The 21,332-nt window shown below is 36.9% G+C and overlaps 2 protein-coding genes across 3 annotated transcripts; one reads left to right on the top strand and one right to left on the bottom strand.

The window, feature by feature from the left end:
- Positions 1-2,455: 2,455 nt before the first annotated feature.
- On the top strand, positions 2,456-4,138 carry LOC112775478 (uncharacterized). Its single transcript, XM_025819111.1, has 6 exons — positions 2,456-2,702; positions 2,782-2,884; positions 3,017-3,098; positions 3,342-3,580; positions 3,625-3,841; positions 3,923-4,138. The coding sequence occupies exons 1-6, from the start codon at positions 2,456-2,458 to the stop codon at positions 4,136-4,138; spliced, it is 1,104 nt and encodes a 367-aa protein (XP_025674896.1).
- Positions 4,139-8,928: 4,790 nt separating this feature from the next.
- LOC112790018 (dolichol kinase EVAN) lies at positions 8,929-16,038 on the bottom strand. 2 transcript variants are annotated; one of them, XM_025832230.3, is made up of 18 exons: positions 15,919-16,038; positions 15,656-15,821; positions 15,015-15,243; positions 13,698-14,458; positions 13,186-13,511; positions 12,970-13,082; positions 12,658-12,852; positions 12,410-12,514; positions 12,018-12,088; positions 11,846-11,926; positions 11,564-11,778; positions 11,246-11,435; positions 10,988-11,053; positions 10,398-10,486; positions 10,178-10,292; positions 9,944-9,995; positions 9,758-9,858; positions 8,929-9,583 (listed from the first exon to the last, which is right to left on the bottom strand). In XM_025832230.3, the coding sequence occupies exons 2-18, from the start codon at positions 15,713-15,715 to the stop codon at positions 9,470-9,472; spliced, it is 2,883 nt and encodes a 960-aa protein (XP_025688015.1). In that variant the 5' UTR covers positions 15,716-15,821; positions 15,919-16,038; the 3' UTR covers positions 8,929-9,469. The 2 variants fall into 2 exon arrangements, with proteins under 2 accessions (XP_025688015.1, XP_025688012.1); XM_025832227.3 differs by having other exon boundaries at positions 15,931-16,037.
- Between the last annotated feature and the right edge of the window lie 5,294 nt (positions 16,039-21,332).

The raw sequence follows: 21,332 nt of genomic DNA, 5'->3' as shown, positions 1-21,332 counted from the left end.
AGGAATGGCACATTATGTTGACGGTTGTAGGTTTGGTCATAAATTGGATGTGATTTTTAATGAAAATGAGGTTTTGAAGTTTTGTGTAATTTTGGTTTTTGGCCGAACTTCGGCGAGGCATAACTCAGCTTCCTGACCCCCAAATTGTTTCAAACAAGTTTTATATAAAAATTGGGTCTGTGAAGTTTACGCCATTTGAAGAACGAAGGAAAATGATTTAAAACGAAAACATTATGCGTGTCGGAAGTTGGGATTAAAAAGGTTGGGATTCTGCAGCTTTTTAGACTTATGCAAATTTTTGGAAAAACGTACACATGGGCCACGCGTACGCGTGATCCGGCATTTGCATACGTGACTAGTCGCTCGTGACGTGACCAACCCTTTCGGGTTGGAATTCTCGCGTACGCGAGCAGGGGCTTGCGCATACGAGCAAGGGTTTTCGCATGCCCACGCGTACGCGTGGCCCCTGTTTTCTGCAAAACTGGATTTTGTGTTTTTAAATCAAATTTCAGACTTCTAAACCTCTATTCTCATTCTTTTAGTTATAAATTATAACACTAAGCCTAGTAGTTAGTTAAAGCTAGAAAATTGAGGTAACTTGGGGATGAAGAAAAGGGATAAACATGATGAATTATAAGAGAATGATGTGAAGGCTGAAAGAAGTTATGATGACATGGCTATGATGAATAATTATGAAATGAATATGAATGATTATGAATACTTATGTCACTATGAATTTAATGTTATTTGAGATACGAGTTCCCTGGGTACAGAACCGTGGCTTGCCATCATGTGTTCCAGGTTGAAACTTGATACTCTGTTGACCCTAAATCGTAAGGGTGACCTGCACGTATAAATTCCCGAGAATGGATATCCCCCATTGAGTAAATTATATATGAATGTATGAGTGAAATGAGAAAAGCTATGCATAGACTCATGGGGATGCGCGACGAGGGATAGTCCAAGGGTTTCAGACTTGTCGGATTGGCTTGATAACCGACAGATGAGCCTCATCAGCCATAGGACAGGCATACATCATGTGCATTATGTTCGTTTGTTTGCTATGCATTATTTGGGAATGCCTAACTGAATATATTCTGCTAATTGTTATATTTTCTACTTACACTACTTGCCTTCTACTTGTACTTGAACTTGTCTGTTTATTTGTCTTTGCTAAATCATTGGTGATGGAGGAGCCGAGGAAAGGTGGACAAGTTTGGTGTTGAAGTTAGTTTTAAGTTGAGTTTGGAATTCCTTAGAACACCTACCCCTTTGTGGTTTCTGTTTAGTAACTTAAGTTTTATAATCTGAGTGTCGGTGTTTTAGGATTGCCTCTGGCATTCCCAGGACCTTATATATTATATGCGTGGCATCTTTAGCATGCTGATTCCAGCTTCTTCTAATTCCTATGATTCTGCAGATTCAAATCCGTATGTTATGTATGATTCAGTGGATGAAAGATCGGATTATTATCTTTAATTAAGCATCTCTTTCATCTTCATTTTCTCTAGTGGTATCTGCTGCTTAAGATTTGACTTTTGCTTCCAAAACGGAAAGAAAGGTAAAAGCCAATCCTACGTCCAGGTAAATTAAACTATTCTGATGATTGACACGTTGATTTTAGTACCCCTTAAATGATAGGGTGGGTTCGTATGTTTTTGTGAAAGCTCGGCTCCAGTTATTGCTGATGTCCAGTCATCCACATTGGAATTCCTTGGAAAAGAAGGCTAACTGCTTGTTGGCTGGGAGCTGTATGAGCGGCATACTGTGTTGTTGTTTTCAGATGCATGTCGAGAGGTACCTTGCTAGGCGTCTGGACTGCTGAAGCGGAGCGGTTTCTAGGTTCTCTTGTTATTTAGTTTATATATATATGTACTTAACTTTCTCTCCAAGTAACTTGTTTATTTTGTCCCTCTTAAAGGTTTAAGGAGAGTTAAGGTTTTATCTTTCTATTTTGGGTTGCGCTTTTTATTTTGCAATTTTGTTTTACCTGTTTTCGAAGGCTCCTTGTATATTACTCTCTATCCAATAATATTATGTATATATTTTATTTTAGAGGTCGTAATACCACACCACATCTGGTTTACAGCTTAAGCGTAAAGCTTTGTGTGGTAGGGTGTTACATTATGGTATCAGAGCAGTTCGAACCTATAGAGCTTGAGGGACGGACTGACTATGCTTCTGTGCATTCTCTGTGTATGTGTCTATGTGCTATTAGGATATCTAACTGATATATGTGGCATAAACGTTCATGAGCATGCATTTGGAACTTAAAGCACTAGACTTGCGATATTGAGATTGATCAACTTGATATCACTTGTTTGGTGTGTATAGGGACCAGATGTCGACTCGCAAACGTGGTCGCGGGCAAGATAGAGGCAGAATATGAAATGCTATTCCTGAAGCGACAAAGAATAATCCTAACCCTGTAGACTTTATGGCTGCCCTGGGAAACATGGCTGCGACTATGCAGGCAACAGCCGAAGCTATAGAAAACCAAATGAACAATGGGAATAATGGCAATAATGGTGATGAGGGCCCTATGACGCTTTCCTCTTTCTTGAAGGTTCATCCTCCGACCTTCAGAGGAACCTCAAACCCCACCGATGCGGACAACTGGATTCAGACTATAACGCGAGCACTACAGGCTCAACAGTTTCCTGAAGAGCAGTGGATTGAGTTTGGAACTTATCAACTACAAGGCAAGGCCCAGGTGGTAGGAAACACAGCGAATCCTGCAACCAGATGGTATCGTGATTTCTTAGGAATTGTTCCAAACAGAGTTCTACAAGAAATACTTTTCCAATTCAATCAGAAATGCTAAGGAACTTGAACTACTTCAGCTGAAACAAGGTCAGATGACTGCTACTGAGTATACTAGCAGGTTTGAGGAATTGTGCCACTTTTTCCGGATATGTCAAGGAGCTCCTGAGGATTTTTCTTAATGGAAATGCATCAAGTATGGGGGAGGCCTTCGGAGCGATATTCTGAGCTTCGTTGCACCTATGGAGATTAGGGTATTTTCTGAACTCGTGAATAAGAGTAGGGCGGTTGAAGAGTGTGTGAAAAAGGCTGCAGCAGAGAAGGAAAGTCTGAGGGTGCCTTTCTAGAGGACTTCAGGGAGGAACTTTGCACCAAGGGGCAGACAATTCAAGCATGGCGGCCTTGTCCCTCAAAACAATCAAGGGCAGGGCAACTTCAGAAGGCCGAATGCTAATGCTAATCAAGGAAGAAGGTATGGAAAGCAGCCACAGCAGGATTTGATTTGTCAGAGATGTGGGAAGTATCATCTAGGAGTTCCGTGTAGGTTTGGAACTGGAGTATGCTATTTCTATGGACAGCCCAGGCACTTTGCCAATAATTGTCCAGAGAAGAAGAAGTATGAGACTTGTAGAGTACAGCAGGTAGGGAGAGTGTATACTACTTCTGCAGTAGGCGCTGAGGGATCAGAGACCTTGATCAGAGGTAACTATGAAATAGCTGGTAGAATATTAAATGCCTTATTCGATTTAGGAGCTACACATTCATTCATTGCATTTGAGAAGGCTAATGAGTTAGGGTTGAAAATAGTGGTCATGAGGTATGATTTAAGTATAATGCTACCCACAAAGCGATTGTGACTAGGTTAGGATGTCCACAATTTTCGTTTCGAGTACAACTACGTGAATTCGTGCATGATCTGATTTGTCTGCCGATGACTGGTCTTGGTCTCATTCTGGGGTTGGGCTGGTTATCTAAGAACCATGTTCTACTCGACTGTTATGAGAAATTAGTGTGCTTTATGCCGGAGGATACGGATGGGCCGGTTGTGGCGAATAGCTATTATTTGAATTCTAGGATAGTGAATTATTATGGGATTAAATGCCAGGGTATTATGATGCTAACGGCAGGTGTTTTGGGTGATGATCAAACCTTGGAGTAGATTCCGGTTGTTTGCGAGTTTCCTGAGATATTTCCAAATGATATTGATGAATTTCCACCTGAACGAGAGGTTGAGTCTGCTATTGAGTTGGTGCCAGGAGCCGGTTCGATCTCGAGTGCTCCTTATAGGATGTCACCATTGGAAATGGATGAGCTTAAGGATCAGCTAGAAGATTTGCTGGGAAAACACTTTATTCGACCGAGTGTTTCTCCGTAGGGAGCGCCAGTGTTACTGGTGAAGAAGAAAGACGGGAGTATGCGCCTGTGTGTCGATCATGGGCAGCTGAATAAGATTACTGTAAAGAATAAATATCCGTTGCCAAGAATTGACGACCTAATGAACAAGTTACAAGGATCCGGTGTGTTTTCTAAGATTGATTTAGGATTCGGATACCACCAGATAAGGGTTAGAGATGAGGATATTTCCAAAACTACTTTCAGGACACGTTATGGTCATTATGAGTACACAGTAATATCTTTCGGGTTGACTAATGCTCTGACAATATTCATGGATTACATAAATAGATTTTTCCATCCATATCTGGATAAGTTTGTTGTTGTATTCATCGATGACATTCTTATTTACTCCAAGACAGAAGATGAGCATGCAGATCACTTATGGACTGTGCTGTAAATCTTAAAAGATAGGAAGTTGTATGCTAAGCTATCTAAATGCGAATTCCAGAAGAATGAGGTGAAGTTTCTTGGCGACGTGGTGAGCAAGCAGGGGATAGCAGTAGACCCTGCTAAGGTAGAAGCAGTGATGAATTGGGAGCGACCAACTTCAGTGACAGAGATAAGAAGTTTCCTAGGTTTGGCAGGTTATTATCGGAGATTCATTAAGGAGTTTTCACAGCTCGCCTTTCCTAGGAAGGATGTACCTTTTTTTTGGACTCCTGAGTGCAAGGAGAGTTTTCTAGCATTGATGCAAGATTGACTACTGCACCTGTGTTGGTATTGCCTGAGCCGAGTGAACCGTTTGAAGTGTACTGCGATGCATCACTGAAAGGTCTGGTGTGCGTGCTGATGCAGCACCGTAAGGTTGTGGCATACGTCTCACGGCACTTAAGGCCACATGAAATGAACTATCCGACTCACGACTTAGAACTTGCTGCTATTGTGTTTGCTCTAAAGATCTGGCGACATTATCTCTACGGCGTTAAATTTTAAGTTTTCTCAGATCACGAGAGTTTGAAGTACCTCTTTGAGCAAAAAGAGTTGAATATGCATCAGAGGAGGTGGATGGAGCTTCTGAAAGACTATGACTTCGAGTTGAACTACCATCCTGGGAAGGCGAATATTGTGGCGGATTCCTTGAGCCGGAAGTCTCTATGTGCTACTTGGATGATGCTACGAGAGGAAGAGTTATTAAGAGCATTCCAAGGTTTGAAACTGGGGGTTAGAGAAGAGTTTGGGACTCTGTACTTAAGTCAACTATAGATTTCCAGTGATTTCAAAGCTGAACTCCTAAAGGTTCATCAGAATGACAAAGAATTGTATAAGGTTTTGCCGGCGATTGAACAAGGCAAACGGTGGAGAGTGTCAGAAGATAAGGATGGTTTATGGAGGTTCAAAGACCGGATTATTGTGCCAGATGTCAGAGATTTGCGACAAAACATCTTGAAGGAATCTCATAAGAGCGGATTCTTAATCCAGTACCAAGATGTATCAAGATATGAAGACGATGTTCTGATGGCCAGGAATGAAAAATGATGTGGCGTTGCACATTTTCAAGTGTTTAACTTGCCAAAAAGTTAAGATTGAGCACCAGAGACCATCAGGAACCCTTCAGGCTTTGGAGATTCCACAATGGAAGTGGGAGAGTATTGCAATGGACTTCTTGTTGGGCTTACCTAGAACTCAGACTGGTTATGATGCTATCTGGGTGATTGTGGATCGGCTGACCAAGTCGGCTCACTTCCTTCCCATTCGGATAAGTTGCACGATAGAGGAGTTAGCTCGGACGTATATTAAAGAGGTTGTAAGGTTGCACGGCGTGCCTTCTACCATTATATCCGACAGGGATCCTCGATTCACATCAAGATTCTGGGGAGCCTTTCAGCGAGTATTTGGCACTCAATTGAGTCTAATCACTGCATATCACCCTCAAACAGATGGTTAGTCAGAAAGAACAATCCAGACTTTGGAGGATATGCTTAGAGCTTGTGTTTTGGACCAACCGGCGAGCTGGGATCGGTATATGCCCCTAGTGGAGTTTGCTTATAACAACAGCTACCATGCGAACATCGGAATGGCTCCGTATAAGGCTTTGTATAGTAGGAAATGTCACTTTCCGCTATGCTGGTATGAAGCGGGAGAAAGAAGCTTGCTAGGGCCTGAGATGATAGCTGAGACCACGGAACAGATAAAGAAGATCCGTAGCCGAATGCTTATAGCTCAAAGTCGTCAGAAGAGCTATGCTGATCAAAGGCGGAAGCCTTTAGAATTTGAGGAAGGAGAACATGTCTTTCTGAAAGTTACTCCAACCATAAGAGTGGGAAGAGCCATTAAGACTAAGAAACTGAATCCCCGTTACATTGGACCGTTTGAGATCATAAAGAGAATTGGACCAATGGCTTATAAGATCGCTTTACCTCTGCATCTTTCGAACCTGCACGACGTGTTTCACGTGTCGCAACTTCGTAAATATACTCCTGATCCAAGTCATGTCCTGGAACCAGAATTAGTTCAAGTAATGGAAGATCTGACGCTCCCAATAACCCCAATTAGGATTGATGACACTAGCATCAAGCGTTTACGTGGGAAAGAACTATCATTGGTGAAGGTAGCTTGGAGTCGGGCTAATATTGAAGAGCATACTTGGGAGTTTGAGTCAGATATGCGGAAGGACTACCCACACCTCTTTTCAGGTAACTGAATCTGAATTTAGAGGACAAAATTCTTAATTAGGTAGGTAGGATATAAACCCCGCTAAATTAGTAAGTAATTAGTTAATAAATTAAATTTTAATAAGAAAAATTAGAAATAAAAATCTTATATTAAAATAGGATAGAATTCTTTAAAACGAAAATTTTGATACTAATTTCAAGACCTAAGATTGGGTCGGATGAGATGAACTGATCGAACCGGGCCCGTGAGCCCTAACAGACCCATCACGTAAAACGTTCCTATGATTAACCATTTAATATATGAGCCTTTACGATATTAACTTGTTTACAATTTTAAGAAAAAGGCAATACTTTTTTGTTTCAATTTAATTTGTGTAAAATCATTAGTCAAAATCAATAAAAAATATTCATCTGACAAAATTATATCCAAATAAATTTAAATCCACATAATTATTATTAATACAGTATAGTTAGTTAATACAAACTCAATAATAGTACCTGCCCTCTTTATATAAAAAAATATCAATACTCTAAATAATAAAGTCGAGGGAAAATAAACTCTACAAAATAACTTTACTCACAAATAAACTCTTCTATTTATCTGTAGCTTCACAACGAGCCTTCATGCTTGTATCTTTGAAAGAGTTGGAAATTTGGTGTGAGAACAAAGCCATTCGTTCTCGATAAAAAATGTGAATGTTGTAAAGTAAATAATAGAATGAAAATAATCAAATTGTGTCTCAAAAATATTTGTTTTTATTAATTCCCTAAGTTCGTTGAATTTACTCTACCCGATTAAATATTTTCTTCAAATTATTATGTTTCTTGAAACAAGGTTTCAGTCTGCATCATCTTTAAATATAATCATAAGGTAACACACAAGCAAATCATTTAATACAAAAATACAGACAATTCCTGCATAAAACAAATAACAAGAATTTCACAAATAACATAACAATTCAAGTACACCCAAGCAATTCATACAATGCATATGATAAATATCCCACTATAAAAAAAATTTGATAATTACGACGGTTTTTTGAGGTTATTACGGCAGTTTGAACCATCATTATTATTTTAAATAGCGACTAAAGAAAACCACCGTAATTTTAAGCGTCATTTGATTATTACGGTGGTTCTTTAAAAACCGTCACAATTCCCATTATTAAAATTGCAGTTTTTTAACATGTTAAAATGGCGATTCAAACCACCGTTATTTTAAGATAAAATAGTTTTTTTTGTTCAAACAGCAGTTCAAACCGTCGTTATTTTCAGATAAAATGACATTTTTTGGTTGATTAAAACAGCATTTAAAACCGTCATTTTTACCAGGTTAAAATTGTATTTTATGTTGTTTAAAATGGCATTTATGAACCACTATTTTTACCTTGATAAGTAGCGCATTTATGAATGATATATATATATATATATATATATATTACGTACCTATGGAAATAGTAGACACGTGCATCATTAGGCAAATAGTAGCTAACACTCCAATGGAGTCTCCAACTCCACTAAATTCTTATCATGCAGGTTGTTACCCCCGTTAATTTAGGGCAAGAGCCAAGCCACATGGTCTTGTTATTTCAGTTTATGCAAGCTTTGAACTGGTAAAATCTCCTCAAAACTAATGATGCTAGTTTACTATAGTTTTTGCATTTTTGCATCAAGTACATTGAATTTTAGACAAAATCCACATATTTATTTGTAGTTGTATTTTCCTTTAAATGTAAATTAGATAAAGCCTTGTTATTGGACATTTACATTCTATGGAATTTGAAAAGTGAGTAGTGATGATCGATATCTATATACGTATGTTATTGCTTAATCAGACTTCGAAATATAATGCATCTTATGAAACAATGAAATAGTCCAAATTTGATAGAACCTCGCCCATACAAGAATGACTCTTGAATAATGTTTCTTTGAATGGAATTCATTTAGTTGCGTGCAGCAGAATGCAAAAGATATTTACTATTTATACCAACTTGAGTTGACAATGCTATCTTATACCTCATTCATGTATTACTATTTTTAGAAATGCTGAAAGTAACATAATTGCAATTTGTGCTATTAAAATTATATGTGCCTCATCACCTAAAAAGGAAAAATTATATTTGCATAAGCTTCAAAATGAAATATATTCATATTACACTTTAAGGGAAAAAAAAGAATCATATTATAAATAGCGTTAGGGATCAGAAAACATGAGGATATATGATAGCAATTTTCAGTTTTATTACCCCATATTCTCAATAAGTACACACATTTCTCTCCCTCTCCCTCTCGCCTAACCTGCTCTCGCCTAACCTGCGCCATGCCCGTGAGAAAATTGAAAGAATGAAAATGAAAGCTCATTTGATATTCAACTGTTTTCCACTCTCTTCATCGTGGCTATCAAAAATGAAAAATTGTGACTCCTATAAATAGCATGCTACCATGTAGGGCACCACCCCCTTTAATAAACACTATTCCTATGACTATCATTTCTGTGAAGAGATACAAACAATCCTATGTTGGCTATGTATACCATCCTAACTCAAATAATTATTGTCACTGCTGTCAGCATTTGGTTAACAGTTATCTACAAAAAGAATATGTCAAAGCAAGCATATGCTGAAAAATCATCAAGACTTCTGCTGAATACGCTCATCCAATATAAACTTGTATTTTTTGTAAGGAAGAAGCTGCAGCATCTACAAGCATAGAAGGCTATAGAAAAATAGTGGTATGAATGCATTGTCAAGTTGTGCTGTGTATGCCTCCAACAAACCACTAACAGTCACAGATAGAAGCAACGAGAACCAATGCTGCAAAATGGTCAGTAACAAATCATCAAAGAGAAAGCCAGAAATCCATCGAATATATATAATAGCAGGCCTCTCCGATTAACTTTGCTTGTTTATTTTCTCAAAAGTAAATGAAAAATTCTTGTTTTTATCTCAATGGAAAGCGATCAGAGAGAGGAAGAGAGAGAATAGTACCTGGGTGAAAATGTATCCACTTGAAGCTAACAACAGAAGGAGTAACCAGCAGGAAGCTAGAACAGACATTATACCAGCTGCAGTACCTTCAATTGTTTTCTCTGACAAGTAGAAAAAGCTGCTATTCATATCAAATCATATAACGCAAACAGAAGTTAAAGATCATTAAGAAAAAAGAATACTTACTGCCAGTTTTACTCCACCTTAGAACACCATACTTGTGCCCAATTAATGATGCCTGTACAAAATAGCCAAAACTATCAGCAACTGAGCAACACCTTTTTGCATTTATGGAAGAAGAAGATGAAGATGATGATGATGATGATGATGATGATAAAGCACAACTTATTTATCCTTCATAAAACACAATCAATAACCATGTAGGCCAAATATCATATATTTCAGAAACGAAAATATTACCATTGTATCTCCAATTCCTAGACTCAATATTCCCGCAAAAGGAGCAAGGGGTCGATCATTGTAACCAGAAGACAACCAAATAGGAAGTGCACATCCAAGTAAAAGTGAGAAGTGGCTGAGAAAAGAAAGTTCATCATGAAAGGGAACCAGATGGAACTAATGTTCATCATAAATATATGCTCTTAAGTTTGATTTAAACAAGAAAGAAAGTGTGAAGTACCTGACAATTAGAAAATCAGAATCCCGGTGATCAGTGAATGCATTCATAAACTGATGAATTGGTTGTCCCAAAGGCCAGATTCTCCATATCTGGGTCAAACAATATCAATGTCAGAGCAATTAACGAGAAACAAAAGTTGTAAAACCAATCAGCCTGCTTTGAATTGCTTTAGAAAACTAGATCATATTTGTTGGTGGTGATTTTCAATGTAACACTTCAGTTAAATGAAAGAGCAAAAAGAAAAAACTTGTGAATATCAAAGCGTTTCAAAATTCCAAAATTCAACATGAACAAATATCCAAATTTCCCCTTACATTCTTTCCAGGTTGATCGATAACAATATATGGATAATGGATTATTGCACATATTCCTCACAGGACCTACAGACTGCCCAACTCAACCCTCAGCCACATACAGATACACCCAAAATGGTTGGTTGATTTCAATTTCATCACATTAGTGCAAATCTATGCTACTTTGGGTTTAGAACCAGATTTCTGCGGACACTTTATAAGAAACTATGATCAAAGAAACATGCCAATTCAAAGTATAAAGTAACAAGTGCTGAGTATGCAACAAGGGATACTTACTCGAATAATTTCTAACGTCAAGAAAATTGCCAGAGCTGCACCAAAACCCAGATCAAGAAACTCTGGCTGAAAGCAATGAAACAGTGAGAAATTTATATTTTGTTGGAATATATATTACTGCCTAACCTAGTAATGGTCACACAGTGTGGGTGTAAGAAGAATATATTATTAGAATAAATTTGGCATTGCCACTCCTTCACTCAAAGTAGGAAATAATGCAATGGACTTTTGTAAATAATAAATTATGTCCCAAATCACCTGTAAGATAAGAGCAGGTACAAACATCAAGACAGCCAATAGATGGTAGTATTTCCGCAGAAGAATTCTCTCAACCCTACTGTTCTTAGAGATGTCATAGACATATAACACAGAGAGACATATTACACAAACCCAATAGATACACAGTGATAGTCTTTTGAATGGATCTGATAAAACAAAGGATAGGACCCTGCAAATAAATGTTCAAAAGAGATAGTTTATTAATCATACAAAACAGGGAATAGTAGTGATATAATGATGCAGTGATATATACAATGGCAACTAACAAAAGAAATCATATTGAATACGATATCATACCAGAGAATAGGATGCAGATGAAATTCATGCACAAACTGCATCCATAATGGTACAATCCCAACCATGACCAATACAAAGAGAGAAATAAAAATAACCGATCTTCTAATCTCACTGTATCTTCTTGACTCAGCAGAAGCTGTATTTGTGGACCATTCCCATACACGAAGAATATATTTGAAAGGTATCGGATATAGCAGAAGGCCAAGCAGCACTCCCTGTCAGAACAGAAAACTAACTTAGTGATCCAGCTTACATTAACAAGTTACACGAGTTAGCTCATACCTGAATTATGATGCCTATCTCACTTCGACTAGTTTCATACTCTGCAGTGACCAAATCTGATGACATCAGTAGTCCATATAGCTGTTCAAAACGTAATCACCAACTAAATCCATATCCATCTTATCCATCTTATATTACTAGAAATGAGATAAACGCGTAAAGAAACACTAACCCTCATAACAGTAAGCAACAGCATATCACCAAAATAGAGAACAATACCAGCTGTCGCCAAAAGAGCTTCCCCTGGAAAAAAGAGGGGAAACTTTAATGATAAACAACCAGTCCAAAAAGTAAATAAATAAAAAATTCCCAGATTTCAGATAAGGCTGTGAAATGAACTGTTATTGACCAAACGAAAAAGTCAAACTTGCAATGATCCTGTATGATTCAATGCTGTTTGATTTCAATAGCTACAAAAGGTCTAGATGTATCAGAGTTCGTAAAACAGACGATGCACTCATGTTCAAAGTAAAGTGACCACTTTAACAGTAAAATGAAAATCCCATGCAGCTAGAAGAGTAGATGGCTAAACCACCAGCATAAATTTCACTTTGCAACACATACCAATGGAAGCACAAGATGGAAAAGTTCCAAGAAAATGCTGAATTAGCATCACCGCTGCCAATCCATGACCAAGGACCCATGACAGCTTGCATGCAAGTTGCAAACCTGCATAGAAGACGATTTTCCATAACTGAATTGAAACAGAAAAAAATCACAATGTTTCTCTTCTTTATACAACAATGAGGAAGCCCAAGTATGAGCAGTTGCTCATGAAATATTAAAAATAGAAGGGGGCATACACAACTCACCACTTTGGGAGGAGGTGGAAACAAGTGCCAGAAAGCACAGTGAAGCTTGCAAGAACAAGAAGCACAAGCCAAACCCTAAACCCCAATCCTTACGCGAAAGAGGAGTGCGGTGCGACAGAACAAAACTGAGGAACACGAGCACCACGAAGCTGGTGGCAGATGTTGCCCAGTATTGCAATGTCGTATAGTGAATCTCTACATACATGCAAAAATACATAAAAATTCACCAAATCACAAATCAAAACAAAGCAATCATCATCATCATACGTTAATTGTAAAATCAACAGAATTGAAATTGCAAAAGTATAGAACCTTGAAGATTAACTTGTGCCAATGAGAATCCTCTTGATAATTGCGTCAACTTGGAGAGTAGAAGAGCAGGGAGAGTCACGGCGCCGAGCAGGATTCCGGAAGAAGCACCGCGTCTGAAACGAATTCACGAGAATTCGGTGGAAGGAGAAAAAAAAACAACGGAGAATCGCTAGAATTTGGATGAAATCGAGAAATTGAATAGAAACAGGTAGGTACCTGGTGCGGAAGAGGGAAGAGGAAGAAGCGGCAGCGTCATAGCTAATCTCAATGAAGGAGGCTGCAAGGGCGAGGAAAGAAAGAGGGACACCATGGGAGAGTAAGAGAGAGAAAGGGAGAGAGAAGAGTATATGAGCGATGAAGAATAGCACAACGGCTCTCTCGCCGTTAAGAACATGAGGGGGAAGTTTTCCCACATCAGTAAAATTGAACACCAAGACTTTGTCTTTAACCACTCTCTCAGTATGAGCAGCTTCAGTGCAAAGAGCAGCAAGGTCGGCACCAACATACCCATGAGTATCTTTTGATATTCTCTCCAAATCAACCTACAGTAAAAGAATCAGAATAGTTGACCACAAAATATTTAAGGATGTCGACGAATAAACTGGAAAAGGGATAGAAGTGAATATACAAACACTTAACAGATTGCAAAATTTGGATCCATACAAAAATGTAACCACATGGAAAACAACTTTAAACACCAATATAAGTTACAAATGCTCTCTATTTACCTCATCAGAAAGCTTCATGTTCTTGGTATGTATGCGAAGGACTTCAAGTGGACTGACTTCATCAGGAACACCAATGTCAATTTCTCTATCAAAAAACCTTCTTAATGCTGGGTCAATGCTATTTGGATGATTTGTTGCACCAATAACAATAACATGTGCATGAGACTTCAATCCGTCCATAAGAGTCAAAAGTTGTGAAACAATCCTCCTTTCAACTTCACCATTTGTCTTCTCCCGCTTGGGTGCAATTGAATCAATCTCATCAATAAATATGATGGATGGAGCATTCTTTTCTGCTTCTTCAAATGCTTTCCTGAGATTGCTTTCACTCCCTCCGGCCAATTTGGACATAATCTCTGGACCACTAATACAAAAGAAGAAAGCTCCGGTTTCATTAGCAACAGCTCTTGCTATTAGTGTCTTACCAGAGCCAGGGGGTCCATAGAGCAAAATTCCCTTGGGTGGCTTAACACCAATCGACTTAAAAAGCTGAGGATGTCTCAGTGGAAGTTCTACAAGCTCACGGATCTGTGCCATTTGCTTCCTAACACCACCCACATCATCGTATCCAACTTCATCCAGCCTTTCTTCATCCTCCCGTTTCACGGGTTCACCTTCACAGAAAATTTCAGTGTCTGGAGCAACCACACAATACTCCCCAGGATCAGTTTCAATGACCTTGAACTCTACACTTCTCATCCCTCCTTGGACAAGGAATAAATCTCCTTTTCTGACAGGACGATAAGCCTCCAAGAAATAAGCTGCAAGTTATACAACAAATAATTAGTATGTTAGTATACATTTCCATCACATAAGACTTCCACAAAACTAAAATAAAAAATATTCCCCAGATATGTAAAATTCCAGCTTGAAATGCATAGAATCAGGTGGAAAGGCGACTCTACAAATAGATCAATGTGGTAAAATATCACAATATACAAAAGGTAGTCAATAGAAATATGCATTCATAAAATAGACAGCATAAGGTCCAGCCAGCTACAACAAAAGGAGTTCCAACAAAAAGGAAGATAACAAGTCAACTCACTATAATCAGGACAAAAGAGAAAAGAAAAGCTTCATAATATCATATAATCCGAGGCTTATTATGAATATCATCAACTCATGAAGCAAGGATCCAATTTTAAAGTTCAGCAATAAAGCACTTCAAAAAAATAAAACCATAATCAGAAGGTAATCTATCCTATGGAGGGAAGTCCCAGAACAAATCAGAATTTGCTACTGAAGCAGTCATAAGTCATAACAACCGAAACTATGCTAATCTCTGCAACATGAGAGCAAAGTAGGCTAGAAACTCACGTTTCAAGTAAGCATCAAACAGATTTCCAGTGACACCTTCGACGGTATCGTCAATAGGCAGAATGTGGACTCGTTTCCCATACTTAACATCAGGGCACTGATGCACAGACACAACATCACCAAGACGAACCCTCAAATTGGACCTCACAACCTTGTTCATCCTGATTTTGGGCACCTCGCAATTGTCATCAGCAAGTGCAATGCAAATAGTGTCCTTCCGTTTCTTTCCCTGCACCACAAAACAAACATCACAAACGACAAGCCCCATGAAGACATCACATAATAACACAGCACAATGACCAAATAACCCAGCACAGAACACCAAAATGCTCACCAAACAAGTCCAAAAACAATAAAAGTCAGTTTTAAACTTCAATTCAATTCAAAATAATAAGTTTCAACATAATATACACAAGCAGAGAACTTGAAAATTGATTAAAGACAAACACACAGAGAGAATTAGAATAGGTCATCAACCAAGTCCAAAGACACTGCCAAATTTTCTTTTCTCCTTTTGATCCCAAAAACATTAGTATGTTTTAGCTAAACCCTTAGAACAGACCACAATTTCTTCACAAAATAAACGAAACCCATGTTTGGGAACTAGATTGCAAACCACCAAAAAGGTTCAAAGAAGTTACAATGATGAGAATAGTGTCGCCGCGGAAAAGTTGGAGTTTTTCCATTGTCTGTGGGTGCATGGCCACGACGGAATTATCGTCGTTGACGGCTTCATCGACGACCAATCTCTTCGGCAACTTCTTGCGTTCGAGAATCGCGGTGGAGAAGTCCTTCTTCCCCGATTTCCTGCGAAAAGAAAGAAAAAAAAACGATTTTTATTTTATTTTTGGGGCAAACATAACCTTGAAACGAAAACATTAATAAGAGAAAAAGAAGTGAGAACGAGTTGATTCACGAGTCGGATGATTCGCCCTGGTGAGACATTGGCGATTTGGTGGAATCGGAAGAGAGCATAGTCGTCGGAAGTGACCCGATGATCGAATCAATTAATTATTAGTTTATTAGTTTAATCATAAATTATTAGTTAATTGGTAAAATCAGTTTTACATAAATAAAAATATAAAAAAATAAATAAATTCTTGATATTTTAATCTGTAAATATTTAAATTTTTATAAATTTTTAAATATATTTAAATTTTTATTTTTTTTAATTTTGATATATCGATTTTTATTGTTTATTTAGGTGTATTAGACCTAAAACATAATTTGTGTTATACTAAATTAATTAATACAGATACACATAAAAAATAAATTTAAATTCACAACTTTTAAATAAATATAAAAAAATTATGCTATTTAAACGGTAACTTATTTACTAAAAATATAAAATAGTTAAAATTTTAAAATTAAAATTTAAAATAAATATATTCACTAATATTTTAATATGTAAATATAAATATTAAAAATGTTTAATACTTATTTTAATAATTATATAAATTCTAAAGAATATTAAATTAAAAAAATGAGTGTAAAATTAAAATTAAATTAAATAAATATAATAATTAGCACATAAATTGATAAGAAAGCAACCAATCTAATGTCGTGGTATGTTGATATGTAGGTGGAGAATATAAGTTTAAATCTATAGTCATGTTTTTTAATATTTTTTAATATTCATAGAACTTTAAATATGTGAGTGTGTAGTATACGTGAGTTTGTAATATTTAAGATTGGCCATTGTTCAATCTATCTTACTAAAAATAAACTTATATAATAGCTTAACATATTAGATTCTTGTACAAAAACTAGTAGCTAACAACCAGTATAACTAACTTTTTTTTTTTCTTTAAAACCGTGACATCCTATATGTGTCCCCTCAAACTTAAGTTGTTTCTTGAAATTACTCTAAATTTGCTTCTTAATTGGTCAAATGTGGTTACTGTAAGGAATTTTGTTAAGATATTAGCAATTTATTGGTAGTCAGCTAGATAAACAACATGTAATGCTCGACTTGCTATCTTATCTCTCACAAATTTAATACCAAGTTGAAAGTGTTTTGTCTTGTCATGCAACACTGCATTAACAGTGAGTAATACAATGCTCAAAAGGTCACAAAATATAGTAGAAGCATTGATTAATTTGATATTCAATTCTTTAAGAAGGTTGCTTATCTAAATCATTTCTGCTTCACATTAGACAAGACTTCTGATTTTAGTTTCAATGGAGGATATGCTTATTGTTAATTATTTCCTACAAAACCAAGAAATTAAAACAGTGCCTAGGAAAATGTTGAATCCTGAAATTGATTTTTGATCCTGCAAATCTGAAACCCAATCAGAATTAGCAAACCCATAAATCCTATAGGAACAGTATCCAATTTTCAAATAATAGATTCAATTTCAAGAGAATTGTTTCCAGTTATAATAGTATCATCCACATAACAAAGTATATATATTGCATAATGAGAATCAGTTTTAATAAGAAGAGAAGTGTCAGATTTAGTATTTATAAAACCAAAACCTCTTAAAGTAGTGCTAAGATTTAAGAACCACTCTCTAGGAGTTTGTTTAAGACCATATAAAGATCTATTCAATTTGCAAACTAAATTTTCAAAATTAATTTCAAAACCTTGTGGCTATGACATGTAAATAGTTTGATGGAGATCACCATTAAAAAAAATATTATTGAAATTGAATTGTCTTATTGTCTAATCTTTAGATATAGCTAAAGTAAGAATTAATCTAGTTGTAATTGGTTTAATAATTGGGCTAAAAACCTATTCAAAATCAAACCCTTCAGTTTGATGAAAATTTTGAGCAACCAAACGTGCTTTACATTTCTGGACACTGCCATTAGGATGTTTTTTTATGGTAAAGACCCATTTATAATCTACGTCTTTGTTATTAAGTGGCAGAGGTACAATGGTTTAAATATTAATTCTAATTAAAGCCTCATATGCTTCTTGCCTAACTCTCTGCCATTAAGGTATGTTAAGAGCAGTACTAGTATATTTAAGTAGTTGTTCTATAAAATCAACATTAATTAGTAAGACTTTAGGTTTAAAGTGTCCAGTTTTTGACCTAGTAAATACAGCCTGCTTATTCTTAATAGGTTGTGTATCATTTATATTAGGGAAAGAGTTACTGACTTAAGTATTAATAATAGGAGGTGGATGAATCTTAATTCTAGTAATTTATTTGTTAAAACTGATATTGATAATCTGTTAATAATGTTTGTGACTGATGCGCTATTTTACAACCCACACTACTAATTGACAAGTGTACCGGATCGTACCAAGTAATACCTTACGTGAGTAAGGGTCGATCCTACGAGAATTGATGGATCAAGCAACAATAGCGTTTGATAGGATTAATTAGACAAGCAAAAAATGGTTTTGAGATATTCAAAGAGCATTAAACAGTACTTTAAGAATTTCAGAAAGTAAGCAGCAATGAGTTGGGAATAAAATATTTGAGAAAGCAATTAAGGTTTCAGAGTTATCTAATTTTCGGATTAACTTTTATTACTAATTAATTTAATCATGCAAGATTTAATTTCATGGCAAACTATATGTGACTAGACCCTAATTCCTTAGACATTCCTAGTCTCCTCTAAAATTCATTAATTGCCAATTCCTTGGTCAATTAATTCCAATTAGAGGGTGATGATCAATTTCTAATTTATATGCTAAAAGAATCCTAATTATCCACAAATAAGGGGATTATATGTCGCGTATCCCTTTAAATACAAACAATTAAAAATTCAGTATAATATGTTTTCAAGCTGTTGTTCAAGTAAAGAGATTTTCCAAGTTTTACGAGAACTCAATTATAACATGGGTCATACTTCCGTTCCACCCAATGTTCATAGAATAAAGAACGAAAACAATTATTGAAATATAAATCAAGACATGAATTAAATTAAAAAGATCAAACGAATCAATCCATGAAAATAGACAGAGCTCCTAACCTTAACAATGGATGATTAGTTGCTCATGGTTCAGAGAAGAAAAATAAGAGTTCTGGTAACAAGTGTGTACCCTGTCTAAATGTACAGAGTTCCTATTTTATAACTAATCCTAATAAATTTAAAATCTAATTATCTAAAACAAAAAATAATATCTTTTCCTAAAAGATAAGATTTGAATTTAAATTCGAATTAATTAACAAGTCTTCAGCTAATGGATGGGGACCACTTGATTGTCCATTCTGTAGCTTCAATCTGTGTTTTCTGGGCCAGAAACTGGGTCAAAACGCGGCCCAAAATCCACGCCAGCGATTTCTGTCACTTTTGCAGATCGCGCACGTCACGCGTACGCGTCCGTCACGCGTACGCGTCGCTGGTCTTCTTCGCAAGTCACGCGGACGCGTCGGTCACGCGAACGCATCGGTCACGCGAACGCGTCGCTGAGCAAGTCTTCAAATCACGCGTACGCGTCAGTCACGCGCACGCGTCGCCATGGATACCTCTAATGCACGCACACGCGTCAGGCACGCGAACGCGTCGTTCCTTGCAGCTATCTCCTTTGATTCTTGTGCTGTAGAAACTCTATCAAATTCCGCCAAATACTACCTAAAATAAACAAAATTGCCCAAAACTCAAAATAGCATCCATAGTGGCTAAAATATAATTAATTCTTAATTAAACTCAACAATTTAAGTGCAAATTTACTAGGAACAGATAGACAAGATGCTCACGCATCACAACACCAAACTTAAACTGTTGCTTGTCCTCAAGCAACTAAAATTAATATAAGCTTACGATGTGAATTTGCATGAGAATGAGAGTTCGATTAAGCTCATGTCTCTTTCTATAGTGGGGTTTATAACTGTAACCCTGAATAGGTTTGGCATCTCACTCTCCTTTGAATCAGAAGACTGTTAATGTCATTTGGAATTAGAATCCGGATAATATTATGAATTCTCTGATCTTTTATATTTCAGTTTAATCCTTGAACACAGCAAAATTCACTTTAATTTATTTTTCTTTGGTGCTTTGCACCTTGAGCCTAGCCGTGACTTTAAATGTTTTGTCTCAAGAGTTACTTGACACAAAAACACAACAAGCACTTAACTGGGGAACTCTCTTTGAGTTCTGATTTTTCTTTCAGTTGCTCCTAGACAGTAGTGCTCAAAGCCTTTGGCATACTCTGTTAAATGCACTTGGTCTCGACTCTAAGTGTTCTGTCTCAAAGATTACTTGATACAATCACACCACAAACATATGACTTGGGAAACAACTCTTTGAGCTTTTAATCATGTCTGACCTCCCTAGTCATTGATGCTCAGAGCCTTGGACCTTGCTTTTATTATTATTTAAATTTTTTTTTACTTCAAAGATTAAATTTTTCAACATTTCAGAGAAGTCATAATAATTCTCTAAATTCCTTTTCCATATACATTAATATCCCTTGATTCAAATTCAAATATGCACTGTTCATATCATGCATTCAAAAATCACAGAAAATACCACCACATTTAAGTAAATCAGACTATTTTTAAAATTAACTCAATTTCTCATGCAATATTTCACTTTTAAAAAAAAATTATTTCAAGCTCAGTGGGCAATACATGAGACATCTTTCAGAATTAACGCACTTAAGGAAAAACTAGACCTAGGATTCTCACTAATAAAGGATCATGCAACAAACAACGCAAAATAGCAGAAAAACCAGAACATAACATAGAAAAAGAGGGGAGGAATAAAAACGAAAGGAACTCAACCACCTTAGTTATCCTAGCGGTCGCTTTATTCTTCAGGTTCTGCTCCTCAGTGAAGATGATTCGCCTCCCTTTTGTGCCAGAAAACCCATAAGCACAGCGTCAACACCAAACTTAAAGGTTTGCTTGTCCTCAAGCAAAGAAAAACTGAAAACAAGAATAAATAGTGAGCGGAAAGAAGAATATAAAGATAAAAGAATAAGAGAGAATTAGGATTGGGAGAGAGAGAAAGAAAAGTGAAAACGGTGCGGCAACGTCAACACGTACGCGTGCAGCATGCGTACGCGTGGGTCGCGAATTTTCTTAATGACGCGTTAGCGTCAGGTACGCATCCGCGTGCTATGGATTTTGTGCGATTCGCGCGAAGCCAGCCAAGCTTCCGCGCGACTCTCTGTTCGCATGGCTTGGGAGCCAAATTTTCATACGACGCGTTCGCGTCGTACACGCGCTCGCATGGATGGCCATATGTGCACAACTAACGCGGACGCGTCAGTAACGCGTCTGCGTGCCCAAATTTGTGCTTTTAGCACACTTCCTACCCAAGCCAGCACAACTCTCTACCCAAATACTCTTTTATGTCGAATTTACAGGTCACGCGTTCGCGTCAATGACGCGCTCGCGTGAATGGCGAAAATCA

The sequence above is a fragment of the Arachis hypogaea genome, chromosome 3, assembly GCF_003086295.3.
Source record: "Arachis hypogaea cultivar Tifrunner chromosome 3, arahy.Tifrunner.gnm2.J5K5, whole genome shotgun sequence".
NCBI lineage: Eukaryota > Viridiplantae > Streptophyta > Magnoliopsida > Fabales > Fabaceae > Arachis > Arachis hypogaea.
This window is presented reverse-complemented; position numbering and strand designations above follow the sequence as displayed.

What these genes read in the sequence shown, in the direction of transcription:
- LOC112775478 (XM_025819111.1), top strand. Translation starts at nt 2,456, where the DNA reads ATGGCTGCGACTATGCAGGCAACAGCCGAAGCTATAGAAAACCAAATG. An exon ending in TGGAACTTATCAACTACAAG is followed by an intron (nt 2,703 to 2,781) that starts GCAAGGCCCAGG and finishes TGTTCCAAACAG; the next exon opens with AGTTCTACAAGAAATACTTT. An exon ending in ATTATTTGAATTCTAGGATA is followed by an intron (nt 3,842 to 3,922) that starts GTGAATTATTAT and finishes ACCTTGGAGTAG; the next exon opens with ATTCCGGTTGTTTGCGAGTT.
- LOC112790018 (XM_025832227.3), bottom strand. Translation starts at nt 15,989, where the DNA reads ATGCTCTCTTCCGATTCCACCAAATCGCCAATGTCTCACCAGGGCGAA. An exon ending in TGTTGCTTACTGTTATGAGG is followed by an intron (nt 11,927 to 12,017) that starts GTTAGTGTTTCT and finishes CGTTTTGAACAG; the next exon opens with CTATATGGACTACTGATGTC. An exon ending in TACCTGCTCTTATCTTACAG is followed by an intron (nt 11,054 to 11,245) that starts GTGATTTGGGAC and finishes CATTGCTTTCAG; the next exon opens with CCAGAGTTTCTTGATCTGGG.